Here is a 15,274-nt window from a genome sequence, read left to right as displayed (position 1 = left end):
TAAACTGGAAGGTTCTGTCCGTCAGCTTTTTGTCCAAACGCATGACCTTTGAGCAAGTTCTGTGTTCTCAAAAAAGATGAATTCTCCCGTTATAAATATTTCTGCAATGACAAGAAAAACCATGCATTTCTAAGGGATGAAATTAAGTTACTTGTCTCTAAGTTAAATATCTCAAGGAGAAAGGAAGTGAATGTTTCAGAAAGGGAAAAGAAAGGCAATATTTAATGGCAATTACCATGGACTGGGAGCAAGGTAATATGGTCTACATTCTGCTCTGCCACGAGGTAGGAACTCACTAGGGTATTCATTTTTTCTTGCCTCAGTTTCCTCCACTATAAATGATCTCCAAGACCAGTGTTCTCTTTCTGCTAAAAAAGCCTATAGTTTTATTAGTTATGCATTTATTTAACATCCATTCAACATAGAGTTGATCTAGCTAAAGGTGTTTTTCGGCTCTGAATAGACCACCTAGATTAATGGTTAGGGAGTGTCTTCTAGAATGGTTTTTCATTACTTTTGATTTTAGTGATTTATAAAACTTAAAGTTTGTGTTGGTTACTCTGACTTACAACACCTCGAGAAACCTAGTAGAAATGTTTTCTTTAATAACTTGAGTTAAAGAAAGTCATCCAGAAGAACAGTGGACAGGTGACTCTTACATATTATATTTCTGAAATCTAAAGTATATTTTTGATAATGTTTCATATTTCAGAGGACATGAGCCTTTTGATTGAATTTATCTGATCCTGTTTAGGACCAGCTGGCTTCAAATAAATTTCCTTTAATTTCAAAGCTAGCAAAAATTGGGCTATCTGTCATTAGAAGATAAGCTCTTACTGACCTCAGAAAAGTAATATTGCTAGAACACTGGGAACAGACTGAGATTGACACCTACGATTGAGGTGCTAAATAAAGTGTTCATCAAAAATCAACTGACCTGCTTTGGGCAGGGAAGAGAGACTTGCTTTGGCAAGGTTTATGCCTTAAGAGAGAGTTGTTTCTTTATTTTTTTCCCCATAGGCCTTACTTTCTTCTGATACGGTGATTTTTGGTACTTTATAGAAAACATGTAGTGATCAAAACTGTCTTTCAGTTTACTGATAGTTAGAAAGATATTTGGGGTAAAGCACATTATGACAAAAAAGAAGACCTAGAGCTGTCTTCAGTAGTAAGGGGTCATTGTGCAATTTCCCTTCTGTGTCTGCTGCACTCATACCTCTGGACAAGAATAACTCAAATGTGTTGCACAGTGTCACTCAAATTTATCTATGGTCAATAAGTTGTGGGTAGAAAGGGATCTTCTAAGCTATATACTTAAGACTTCTCTTATATACACATTACATGAGTATGTATAAAAATGGTCTACATTAGAAAATATATTGTTACATGCTTCTCCAAGGCAAATACTTTATTATGTTTTTCTTTATATATACATTAACAATTAGCAGAGGGTTAAGTATAATTTTACTTCTATATTATTAATAATTTGATTTGTAAACTGGAGAGCCTGATCATTAGAGCAAATGAATCCAGAAAATATTGATAATCAGTTATATAATAAGACCTTTTTCTACCCAAAAGATGTCTCAGAAGCCTTGTCCTCAAACCCAATGCCAAATGCAGGGTCCTCTGTCCAAAAATTTATTTTTCTACACAGTCCAATTAATTCTCCCCATAGCTGGGCACTTTTACTTCTCCCGCTGCCCCAGGATTACTTGACTCTTGAGTCAGCCTTACTCTAAACACAGCTTGGTTCTAACTCAATTTTTTCCCTTTTCAGCATCAATACTCTACACAACCCTGTCATTTTAGGGTTCTATTCTCATTATATTTTTCTTTTTGTCCACCCATATAACTGTCAGTTTCCTCATCTGTTAAATGGTACTCTAGCCTCAGCATCATATAATCTCATGTGTAGTACAAGAAACATACCACACACAATGCATTTCATTATATCTGAATAAATGAATGTTGTTTTCTTGCTTTTGAGGTTTATGACTGGCCTTCTTTCAATCCACCACAAGCATAGTCTCATTTGATATGTCCTAGTGTGTGTTCTAAGGTACAAATCCAAAGCATTCATAATGCTAACCACTGGCAGCAATTCACCAGACTTTAGCTTCCAATTTCTTCTCTTTGTTCAACAAGTAAAACAAGTACCACTGAAGGAGCTGGAAGGACAACCTTCAAAGTGCATGTTGTGATTACTCATAAGGAAGCAATCTTACTGTCAGTTTCATCTTGCCTTCTCATGATTGTGACTCAGTCGCCACTGTCCTCATCTCCTCAGAGTTTGTGTACTAGGCTGGGATAGCTTTACCAAGATCCTTACTGCCTAGCATATTCAGTATTTCCTTCTCCAAAACCTAACACTGGATACATACCATTTAAAAAAAGCAAAGCAAAATGAAAATTTGTCTAATCTGTAACTGTCCCAGTTAATTCTATTTAGATTTACCATAGATTTAAGTCAAAGAGTACAAGACTGGTCTATAGCTCAAGTCATGGTAAAAACCTTAAAACTGATGTAATGGATTGTATACACATACACATTCCAAACAAAATAAAAAATTTCTATAATCCAAAAGAAATATTGTCACTGTGATGGCTCGGTGCGATGTCGGAGGGATAGTGGATGGGGAGATGGGGGTCCACAGTGTGAGGGATATAAATGATTAAATGATGAACGTCTAAGTATTACCTTGTCTTATGCACATAAAACTAATAAAAAGAAAAAAAAAAGATATACAAAAGAAATATTGTCTAACTCCACACCTAAAGCAGACTTTTTGAAATTCAGAGTACTTTCAAATCAAGTGCCATCCACTTGAAGAAGATTTATAATTAACACAGAAGTGTTTCCTGTTGCTCCTTTTGAATAGCATCAGAAGGTACCATTAAAATAGAATGATTGTTAATTATTATTTCTACAATACGTATTTTCTTATTAAGAGTAGATCGAAAAAATTACTGATAAACCAACATCAATATTTTTAATTTCTATTCTGTTGTAAAACCGTATACTGCCTCGAGGGCAACTTAACACAGAAAGAAAGACAAACTCCAATGGTTATGCCAAGGCTCTGACATAAATAAATAAACTCTTCAGTCAACTATGTGTCTATAAATATTTGAAAAAATGTTACATCGGGCCTATATCTGAGTAGAAAAGAAGACATCATCCCCACAGTTCATATGAGCAAAGTATGCTGAATCATGTGTTTGGCCCTGGTTCATTATCCATCTAGCTGTACTGTCCAATAAGGTAGCCACTAGCCAGATGGGGCTACTTAAAATAAGTTAATAAAAATTAAATAAAATTTAGTTCCTCAGTCTCATGAGCCATATTGCAACTGTTCAATAACCATATGTATTCAGTGGCTACATCACTGGATAGTGCAGATATACAACATTTAAATCATTGCTGAAAGCTCTATCAGGTAGTACTGATGTAGATTAAGACAGTACTCTGTGAAAGGCTAATTTACAGATTTACTAATTGACATTTACCAATTCAGGTGTTTGTTTTTTTTTTTAAATGTGTTTTTCCAAGACCCATCAGCTCCAAGTCAAGTAGTTGTTTCACTCTAGTTGTGGAGGGCGCAGCTCACAGTGGCCCACACAGGGATCGAACCGGCAACCTTGTTGTTAAGAGCACTGTGCTCTAACCAATTGAGCTAGCGGCCGCCAGGTTTTAAGAGATATAAAATTTGACAGTGATCTTTTTAGGTGTGGTAAGCACATGTCTTGGCTTTTCTACAACAATGCCAATATTTCTTATGTTTGTATTAGGTATTTGTAATAACGTGAACCAGTAAGGTAAAAGTAAGTGCAACAAATTAAATTATTTTAGTAGGACTTTTTATATAAATACGACAAATAGACTCCTTTGTCACACCATGGTCCTAAATTTGATGCAAGAAAGAAAGAAACAAACAAAAACTACCCATGTATAAGGGAATGCAGCCAAGAAATTGCTCCCAGAAGAGCCTCTGCTTTCTCTAAGTGATTCTAGGCACCTATGCCTGTATCTTGTCACTCACCGAACTCTAGGTGGGTCTGAGCTGGGTGGAGAAGCTGAGCCACTTCCTAGGTGACACCTCCATGGAAGAGAGTAAACTCTCTGCACCACCACTGGGACTCCAATTCCCGACCATGTGGCAGCTCCTTGGCTTTCTATTGCATCCAGGAGAGAATCCCTCAGAGGAGCTTGGGCTGAGAAGTGCTGTTTTGCTTGTTTTTCATGTCTGTGGGTACAGTTTGTCGCCATGGTGGTAAGACCACTATACATAACCTGGCCAACACACGCAAAGGGAACCGTTTTAGTTTTGACTCATGATGGCACACTTACATACCAAATAATGACATTCTTAGGTAATCCTCTGATGGAACTGCAGAACACTAAAGGAAAAATAAAACATAATATAAATTAAAGAAACATAAATATAAAAAACAAACCTATGGCAAGGACCTCTTGTCTGCCAGGTAACCAATGCTGCCGAGGAGGGCAAGGTGAGCAAGAATAACATGGAAACAGCAGAGTGTTTCCTATCAGTGGAAGTACAGACCATCTTGGGACTTTTAAAACATGTAGAAAGTTCTGCTATTAAAATACCTCATAGTAATTTAGAAAATTTTTCTTTTATGAGGTAACAATCCCAATAGGACAAACTAAGAAACAAAACAGAAGAATGACTAGGGTTTAATAAAACAAATCATATGATTAAGTGCATGTTATGTGCAGTCTATTAGGCTAGGCACTTTACATGCTCATGTAGTCTCCCAGCAATTCTTCACAATAATAGTAAATATCATAATTAGAAAACAACACTTCTAGAGTACTTCCTATATTCCAAGTACTTTCCTTTACATATTGTGCTTATGTAACATTTGTTATTTAACCTTACAACAAACCAAAGAGGTAGATCATGTCATTATCACCATTTACAGATAAGAATACTGAGACACAGGGAAGTTAAATATCTTGCCCAAGGTCACTTAGAAGAAGGTGGCTGAGGCAGGACTGAACCAGAACACATGGTTCCAAAGCCTATACTCTTAACCACTACGCTATACTGCAGCTTAATCATCAATGTTGATGAAAACATAGTTCATGAATTTATAGCATTGTATTTTGTGCCATATTTTAAATCTGGTACAATTAAATTGATTAGAGAGCCCTCCTTTTTGCATAATTCTCTTCAGACAGTTCTTCTGACAGTCAAAGGAAGATTCTACTTGATTAAACATATACAAAACAGGAAGAAAGTTGGTCTACCTTTCTTTCTTTCTTATTTTTCCTCATGCTATCTGTCAGTCTCAGCATTTTTCTTCATGTTATGTGTCAGTCTCAGCATTCCATTCAATACTGATTCAGGTAAGTTGGTGACTCTGAGGGAGATGTACTGGGAGCCACACATATTGGAATGGTCCTACGAGTGCCCTTCATGCTCACTGCAAATGGGAGTTTAGTGGTTCCCTAAATTCATCTTGGCAGACGATCATGGCTCAGGGTCAATAAAATTCCCCTTCAAAATCTCCAATTTATAATCTCAAGTTTATGCAGCTCTTTTTATCCCAAAGGAGACAGATATTGTGAAAAAGAAAACTATAATTTTTTTAAATAAATAAAAGAGGGCTTAAATAAAAATCTTAGACAATTATAAGATGAGAACAGAAGAAAACACTCATATATTTAAATAAATTAGAAGATTAAAAATAATTAAAAAGATGAAATACAATAAAAAGACCTCAAGTAAATACTGGACTGTAATTTTTTAAAGTACAATAACAACACGCTCTAGCATACATATTTCCTGAATATCTAGAGGAAGACCAAAGGTAAACATTTTCACTTACCCTAAAACCCTTTCAAATTCAACAAAGTGCAAAACATCTAAGCCAATGAGAGTTTACCTGGCTTTCAGGTGAATTATTTGTTAGACTTTTAAATCTAAACATTTGGGCCAAAGTGATGCTGCTTCTTGGAAGGGATGTGTCCCAATATTGTGCTTCATGTGTTATTCTTGAATCTTCTTTGGCAACAACTTTCTGACAAAAATAAGTATTCAGAATAAGAGGGCAGGTTCCATTTGGGACAACAAGCATTTGCCTGGAAAAGGGAAAGATATATAACAGTTTATTTGCAAAGCTGGATTCCCCTCATGTCCTTGCTAAATCAGGAATACAAAGAGCAATGACTTGCCTATTATGGACAGATAAAACCTAGCCAGCCCACTGAGTGACAGCTACCCTCACATGCTCAGAAGTGATTGTCAATGGATCTGATTTTACTTTTCCAGTGAAAGTCCTGTGTCAGGAGAAGATATAATAAAAGAAGGCCATCCATCTAAATGCTTAGGCTTGAGCTCCCTCAGGTCCTCCTACTCTGGTAGATGATGGTGTTAGGATGCCTCAAGGAGAAACACAGGAAGTGAGCAAAGACTGTCAACAGGCTTAAAGAATTACCCTGACATTGAAATAAATGCTATTTACAAATAAAACCATCAGACATTCTGACGCTCTAATCTTTCAAATAACATGACATCAAATGCCAAAGGAATGCTTTCAAATGGACCATAGTCACTGAAATACCTCACTTTTTTTTAAATTAAATTTATTGGGGTGACAATTGTTAGTAAATTTACATAGATTTCAGGTGTACAATTCTGTATTACATTGTCTATAAATCCCATTGTGTGTTCACCACCCAGAGTCAGTTCTCCTTCCATCACCATATATTTGATCCCCTTTACCCTCATCACCAACCTCCCACCCCATTACCCTCTGGTAACCACTAAATTATTGTCTGTGTTTTTCTTTCTCATTTGTTTGTCTTGTTCTTTTTGGTTTATATACCACATATCAGTGAAATCATACGGTTCTCTGCTTTGTCTGTCTGACTTATTTCACTTAGCATTATACTCTCAAGATCCATCCATGTTGTCACAAATGCTCCTATATCATCTTTCCTTAACGCCGAATAGTATTCCATTGTGTATATATACCACAACTTCTTTATCCATTCATCTATCGAAGGACATTTTGGTTGTTTCCATGTCTTGGCCACCGTAAACAAAGCTGCAATGAACATTGGAGTACACGTGTCTCTATAGAGGAATGCTTTCAGATTTTTTGGGTAGATACCCAGAAGAGCGATTGCTGGGTCATATGGTAATTCTATTCGTAATTTCTTGAGAAACCTCCACACTGCCTTCCATAGCGGCTGCACCAGTCTGCATTCCCACCAACAGTGTATGAGGGTTCCTTTTTCTCCACAGCCTCTCCAACACTTGTTACTATTTGTCTTATTGATGAAAGCCATTCTGACTGGGGTGAGGTGATATCTCATTGTGGTTTTCATTTGCATTTCTCTGGTGATTAGCGATGTTGAGCATTTTTTCATATGTCTATTTGCCATTTGTATATCCTCTTTGGAGAAATGTCTCTTCAGGTCCTCTGTCCATTTTTCAATTGGGTTGTTTGTCTTTTTGTTGTTGAGTTTCATGAGTTCCTTGTATATTTTGGATATTAGCCCCTTATCAGAGGCACTGTTTGCAAAAATCTTCTCCCATTCAGTTGGTTGCCTCATTATTTTGTCAATAGTTTCTTTTGCTGTGCAGAAGCTTTTCAGTTTCATATAATCCCATTCGTTTATTTTAGTTTTTACTTCCATTGCCTTTGGAGTCAAATTCATAAAATGCTCTTTGAACCCAAGGTCCGTAAGTTTAGTACCTATGTTTTCTTCAATGCAGTTTATTGTGTCAGGTCTTATGCTTAAGTCTTTGATCCATTTTGAATTAATTTTGGTACATGGTGACAGATAGCAGTCCAGTTTCATTCTTTTGCACGTAGCTATCCAATTCTGCCAGCACCATTTATTGAGGAGGCTGTCTTTCCTCCATTGTATGCTTTTAGCTTCTTTGTCAAAAATTATCTGTCCATATTTATGTGGTTTTATTTCTGGGTTCTCAATTCTATTCCATTGGTCTATGTGTCTGTTTTTCCACCAATACCAAGCTGTTTTGATTATTGTAGCCCTGTAGTACAAGCAAAAATCAGGGAGTGTGATACCTCCAGTATTGTTCTTTTTTTTTTAATATTGCTTTGGCTATTCTGGGTCTTTTGTGGTTCCAAACAAATCTGATGATTTTTTGTTCTATTTCTTTAAAAAATGCCATTGGGATTTTAATGGGGGATTGCATTAAATCTGTATATGGCTTTGGGTAATACGGCCATTTTAACTATGTTGATTCTTCCAATCCATGAGCACGGAATGTCTTTCCATTTCTTTGTGTCTTCTTCAATTTCTTTCAAAAATGTCTTATAATTTTCAGCATATAAATCCTTCACATCCTTGGTTAAGTTTATTCCTAGGTATTTTATTCTTTTTGCTGCAATTGCAAAAGGAATTCTTTTTTCTATCTCTTTTTCTGAGATTTCATTGTTGGTATATAGGAAAGCAATGGAGTTTTGTACGTTGATTTTGTAGCCAGCAACTTTACTGCATTCATTGATTGTTTCTAATAGCTTTTTGGTGGAGTCCTTAGGGTTTTCTATATATAGCATCATGTCATCTGCAAAGAGTGACAATGTAACTTCTTCATTCCCAATTTGGATGCCTTTTATTTCTTTCTCTTGCCTGATAGCTCTGGCGAGAACTTCCAACACTATGTTGAAAAGCAGAGGTGATAGGGGACAACCTTGTCGTGTTCCTGAATGTAGAGCAAAGGGCTTCAGCTTTTCACCATTAATTATGAGATTAGCTGAGGGCTTGTCGTATATGGCCTTTATTATGTTGAGGTATTTTCCTTCTATACCAATTTTAGTAAGTGTTTTAATCAAAAATGGATGTTGTATCTTATCAAATGCTTTTTCTGCATCAATTGATAGAATCATATGATTTTTGTCCTTTATTTTGTTTATGTGATGTATCACATTGGTGGATTTGCGAATGTTGAACCATCCTTGTGCCCCGGGGATGAACCCCACTTGGTCGTGATGAATAATCTTTTTAATGCATTGTTGTATTCGATTTGCTAGAATTTTGTGTAGGATTTTAGCATCTGTATTCATCAGAGATATAGGTCTGTAGTTTTCTTTTTTTGTGTTGTCCTTACCAGGTTTTGGTATCAGGGTAACGTTGGCTTCATAAAATGAGTTAGGGAGTACTGACTCTTTTTCAATTTTTGGAAGAGTTTGAGCAGGATTGGTATTAGATCCTCTTTGAAGGTTTGGTAGAATTCACTGGTGAAGCCATCTGGTCCAGGACTTTTGATTTTGGGAAGGTTTTTGATGACTGATTCAATTTCGTTACTGGTGATCGGCCTGTTTAGATTTTCCAGTTCTTCATGATTCTGCCTTGGAAGGCTATATGTTTCTAAGAACTTGTCCATTTCTTCTAAGTTATTAAATTTGGTGGCATATAGTCCTTCATGGTATTCTTTGATAATCCTTTGTTGAAATACCTCACTTTTAAGAAGAAAAGAAGTCTGGGAATATAACAGACAAATTCTTCTGGTTCCTCTCAGACATAAGATTTCAGAAGACTAACACTCATGTCTCAAAAACAGGTAGTGCTGCTTAACATTAAGGAAAAAATTATGGCTTCCACTCCTAGAAAGATGGAGGAGACATTCTTTCAATAAGGACAACTAAATGCTTGACATATGAAACTAAATATAAGATGAAACTTATAAGAGGAGACATTCTTTCAATAAGGACAACTAAATGCTTGACATATGAAACTAAATATAAGATGAAACTAAGGTGGACAGAAGGCAGACCAGCTAGGACCGAGGGTCCTTGGAATCTAAGGAACAGCATAGTATTGAGTTCCTAGATTTTCTTTTTGCTTCTTATATCACAGACTTGGAACTGAAGAACCTGGCAACCTGGAAGCAGTAATAGGTACAAAGAAAGCCCCATATAAAACCTTACTTTCTTTAACCAAAGTACTAGGGAAGGAGCAGCTGAGTGAGACAAAAACTTTTAGAAAATAACTGCTCTACTTTAGGCCAACATCACATAAAAATTGTGACCCATCACCATGCACAATGGCAAAGGGCAAGTAGGGAGCCCAGACTTCCACCTTTATCAGGTAGTAATGAAGAGTCTGTATAGCCCAGTTAGGGTGGTGTGATAAAAGGTAAGATAGGGTGTTGGGATTTTCATCACTGCAACAAAGAGTTGGTTTTTTATATGATCAATAAAATTGACTGACAAAGGAAAAAGACAAAGAAGACACAAACTGCCAGTATCAAGAATGAAACAGAGGACATTACTACAGACTATCACAAAGCTAGTAAGGGACTACTATGCACAACTCTACATACAAAAATTTTAACAACTTAGATGAAACGGACCAATTCCTCAGAGGAACTGGAAAGGCTTGTAATGAGCCCTCTCCCCCGCATATACAAATCAAGACAGTGGGGACCACCTGTGGGCCCTGGACTTCCACCCCCACCTAACATTAGTAACCAAACATCCTTCCTCACTACTCTAGCATACAGTAACAATAGGCCTAGCCGAGAGTCCAGACTTTTACCACTGCCCAGCGGTACTGAGGCCACCTTATGCTCCACCCCACTACCTTCTTCCAGTATCGTCAGTGGAAGCCATGTGGAGAGAAGTAACAAGGCACCCTCCCAGCCAGGGTGACATCTATTGAAGTCCAGCAGGAAGCTGAAACTCACATATGCTAAGCAATAAAAAAGTCATTTCCCTCTCAGGTATCATTGGAGGACAAGTGGGAAATCTGAACTTCTACTTCTACCTGGCAGTAACAAGCCTTCTACTCCCTTCCATTTCTGACAGCAGTGTCAGTCAAAGACACCTAAAATAGGTCTAAGTAAGATTCATAGTCTCATATAATAATATCCAAAATGTACAGGTTGTCAGATGACACAGATGTTAGAATTACCTGACAAAGATTCTAAAGCAGCCATTATAAACATGCTTCAATTAGAATTACAAATGCATACAAGACAAACAAAAAAATGGAAAGTCTCAGTAAAGAAATATAAAGTCTTGGTAAAGAAATATTTTTTAAATGGAAACTTTAGAACTAAGAAATACAATAATAAAAATAAAAAACTCAAAGGATGGGTTCAACAGCAGAATGGAGGGGACAGAGAAAAGAATCAGTGAACCTGAAGATAAAATAATAGAAATTAACCAATATGAACAACAAAGAAAACAGACTGTAAAAACAATGAACAGAAACTCAAAATCTGTGGAAAGAAATAAAAATGGAAAAAAATATTGGCAAATGCAAGAGGCTTTTCTACTCCTTTGAGTTTTCAAATTTTGTTTGGATTGAAGCAAAATTATAACACTATGTGATACGGTACTAAATGTATGCACAGAAAATATTTAAGACAATCATATTATAAATGGGGAGAGGGAAATGATATAAGAAGTAGTTTCTTTTTTTTGGTAATTTATTGGGGTGACAATTGTTAGTGAAATTACATAGATTTCAGGTGTACAATTCTGTATTACATCATCTATAAATCCCATTGTGTGTTCACCACACAGAGTCAGTTCTCCTTCCATCACCATATATTTGATCCCCCTTACCTTCATTTCCCTCCCCTCACCCCCTTACCCTCTGGTAACCACAAAAACTCATAGACAAAGACAAAACATTCTTGATAAAAAATTAACTTTGAAATTCTACAATTCATAGTAATCTGACAAAGAAGGCTGACCTGGCAGGGGACCATTTTAGCAATAAATACATTCACTCTTTTAGTTTTAAATGGGGAAAAAATGAATTTAGCTGACAAAAATAAACATTAAATTAATCTTCTACGCTTCTCCAAAAGATAGGAAACTAAGTGATACAGTTGAAGGGAATAATGTCTTTAATTATAATAAATTCTTATTATTTTATAACGTCACAGGCATTTCTGTTTACTCATCCAGCCCTCTGCTTTGGTAACAAAGTTAAAGTTGACCCAAATCCCCAGATTCCTGGAGATTATAGACATGATACATAGTTTCATCCCAAACAGGCAGATTTTAAAAAGTCATTGATTTACCTGGAAACTATTAATGTGGACCTCTTTTATAATTAAACAAATCATTACAAACATAGCAAAAAAAAGTTTCAACTCTAGTTTGAAATGTGGCTGAATAATTTTATATTTTGAAAAATAGCACTTTCATATGTATATTAGTGTTATCAACTTTGCTTAAACAAAGGGAAACCTAAGGTAGAAATAATGGTCCTTTGGCTCAGCTCTGGGGCTCTGACAGATACAAGAACTAAGGCCATGCTACTGAAGCACGTGGCCTGCGCATCCAGCCTTATATCTTCTGCAGGAAACCAAAGCGAAACTTCCAGGGAACATTTATAAATGACATTTATTTAATTATACATAAAACAAAATGTATGGATATATATATTTAGTAAAATTCTTCGTGATTCAAGTTTCTCAAACTGAATTAGTCTAGAATAGAAATTATTTGTAAGGAAATTTAGTTTATTACTTTAAACCACATGTAAAGTAACAAAATTATAGTCCTTAGGAAAGAAAGTCTGGCAAAGCTTCTTAAACAGATACAACTAATTTTTTTTTTTTTAAATTGAGACATAACTGACATACAGTAGTCTCTCCTTATTAACAGAGGGATATGTTTCCAGATGCCCAGTGGATGCCAGAAACCTTGGATGGTACTGAATCCTATATATAATGTATTTTGGTCTTACACATACATACCTGTAATAAAATTTAATTTATAAATTATGAACAATAAAAGATTAACAGCAATAATAAAACAGAACAATTATAACATACTGTAATAAAAGTTATATGAATGTGGTCTTTCTCTCTCTCTAAATGTCTTATTGTACTATACTTACCTTTTCACTTAAAGAAAGCACTTTTTGGTTTCTTTTTGGCAAATCTGAATTGCCAGTATCACTACTCTTGCCCTTTGGGGCTATTATTAAGTAAAATAAGGGTTACCTGAACACAAGCATTGAAAACCTAGATAGTTGATCTGATAACCCAGACCACTACTAAATGACTTACAGGTCATCTACAGCATGGTTACACTGGATAAAGACTCCTGTTCCAGGTAGGATGGAGCAGGCTGGCGCAAAATTTCATCATACTACTCAGAAAGGTACACAATTTAAAATTTATGAATTGTTTATTTCTCAAATTTTCAATTTAATATTTTCAGACTGCCATTGACCATGGGTAAGTAAAAATCACGGAAAGTGAAACCGCAGGTGAGGTGAACTACTGTATAACACTATACTCATTTCAGGTATACAACTTAATTCTTCAATATTTGTATAATGAATTTATTGCAAAATGAATTTAGTTAATATCCATCACCATACAAAGTTTTTCTTGAGAAGACTTTTAAGATCTATTCTCTTAGCAACTTTCAAATATGCAATACATTGTTATTAACTATAGTCACCATGTCGTACATTCCATTCCATTCCATGACTTATTTATTTTATAACTGGAAGTTTGTACCTTTTGACTCCCTTCACCCATTTTGCCCATCCCCCAACCCCACCTCTGGCAACCAGCAATCTATTCTCTGTATCTATGAGCAGATACAACTAATTTTTTTTCAGGTGTACACCATAGTTCAACATTTATGTACCTAAAGAACTGATCACTGTAAGTCCAGCAACCACCAGAGACCATATGATGCTATCAATATTATTGACTGTATTCCCCATACTGTACACTACATCCCCATGACTTGTTTTATACCTGTAAATTTGAACTTTCCCCCCCTTTTCTCCCATCTACCCCCCCACTCCAGTTCAAGCCACTGTTTCTGTCTCATTGTGTAGGACACAGCTCCCTGGCCTATACTGGTATTATGAGCCTTGTGACCCTCCCCATTCCCCAGCAGTCAGTCAGCAGTCAGCAGCTCACAGCAGCTCTCGCTCACTGCCGGCCATTCACGCTGGCTGCTCGCCACTCACGGAAGCCTACAGCAGCTCACGATGGTTGCCGGCCACTCAGGCTTAAATTAATATTATTTAATTAACATTATACTAATTATATTAATAAATCAATAAATTAATAAATATATATAAACATATTAATAAATAAATAAATTTATTAATAAATCAATATATTGATAAATTAGTAAACATTAATAAATTAATATTCAATTAATAAATCAACATTCAATTAATTAACATTTAAAGTTAATATTCAATTGATTAATATTCAAAGTTAATATTCAATCAATAAATTAATATTCAATTAATTAATATTCAAGTTATTTTGTATTAATTTCAGGTATACAGCTCAGTGGTTAGACGTTTGTATAATTTAAGTGCTTCCCCAACTAGTCTTGTACTCACCTGGCACTATACATAGCTATTACCATATTACTGACTATATTACCTATGCTTGGGTGCGTTGAGTGTGCCCTCCTGTTATATTTGAGCCCTCCTGTTATATTTACATTCCCATAACTACTTTGTAACTGGCAGTTTCTACTTCTTAATCCTTTCACCTTTTTCACCCTGTCCCTCAACTCCTCTCCCATCTATCACTCTGATATATCTAGTACCCATCTGGACACCATACATAGTTATTACAAAATTATTGAGTATATTCCTTATGCTATATTTTACATCCCCATAACTACTTTGTAATAATCAATTTGTACTTCTTAATCCCTTCCCGTTTTTTACCTGTCCCCCAACCCCCTCCCATCTAGCAACCATCAACATGTTCTCTGCACCTATGAGTCTGTTTCTGTTGTTTATTTTGTTTAGATTCCACATATAAGTGAAATCACATTGCATCTGTCTTTCTCTGTCTGACATACTCCGCTTAACACAATACTTTTCAAGTACACCCACAATGATGCACATGGCAAGAACCCATTCCCTTCATTGTACTCATATATATGTACCACCTCCTCTTTATCCATTCATCCATCAATGGACATTCAGGCTGCCTCCACATCTTGGCCATTGTAAATAATGCTGCAATGAACACATGGATGCACACATCACCTTTAAGTAGCGTTTTGGTTTTCTTCAGATAAATAAATACCCAGAAGTGGGATTACTGGGTCCTCCTTTCTTTCTTATTATAGACTTTAAGCCACACAACTTAAAGTCTACTTTGTCTGGTATACGTATTGCTACCCAAGCTTTTTTTTTTCTTTCCATTTTCAGGAAATAACTTTTTCCATCCTTTTACTTTCAGTCTGTGTGTGTCTCTCAATCTGAAGTGAGTCTTTTGTAGTCAGCACATGTAAGGGTTTGGTT

At 35.9% G+C, this 15,274-nt stretch overlaps 1 protein-coding gene across 5 annotated transcripts in view; it reads right to left on the bottom strand.

The window, feature by feature from the left end:
• The window catches only part of SPIDR (scaffold protein involved in DNA repair), a 575,751-nt gene that overhangs the window by 166,306 nt on the left and 394,171 nt on the right, over window positions 1-15,274 (bottom strand). For all 5 annotated transcript variants that reach the window (XM_081070679.1, XM_081070676.1, XM_081070677.1 and 2 more), the window contains 2 exons: window positions 5,917-6,112; window positions 4,044-4,294 (listed from right to left, as the gene is read on the bottom strand). In XM_081070679.1, the coding sequence (XP_080926805.1) occupies window positions 4,044-4,294; window positions 5,917-6,112 (447 nt within the window). The remainder of the gene's footprint in view (window positions 1-4,043; window positions 4,295-5,916; window positions 6,113-15,274) is intronic.

This window comes from Rhinolophus hipposideros (assembly GCF_964194185.1).
Source record: "Rhinolophus hipposideros genome assembly, chromosome: 13".
In the NCBI taxonomy this organism is placed as follows: Eukaryota; Metazoa; Chordata; class Mammalia; order Chiroptera; family Rhinolophidae; genus Rhinolophus; species Rhinolophus hipposideros.
The sequence above is the reverse complement of the archived record's forward strand: the minus strand, read 5'-3'. Positions and strand labels throughout refer to the sequence as shown.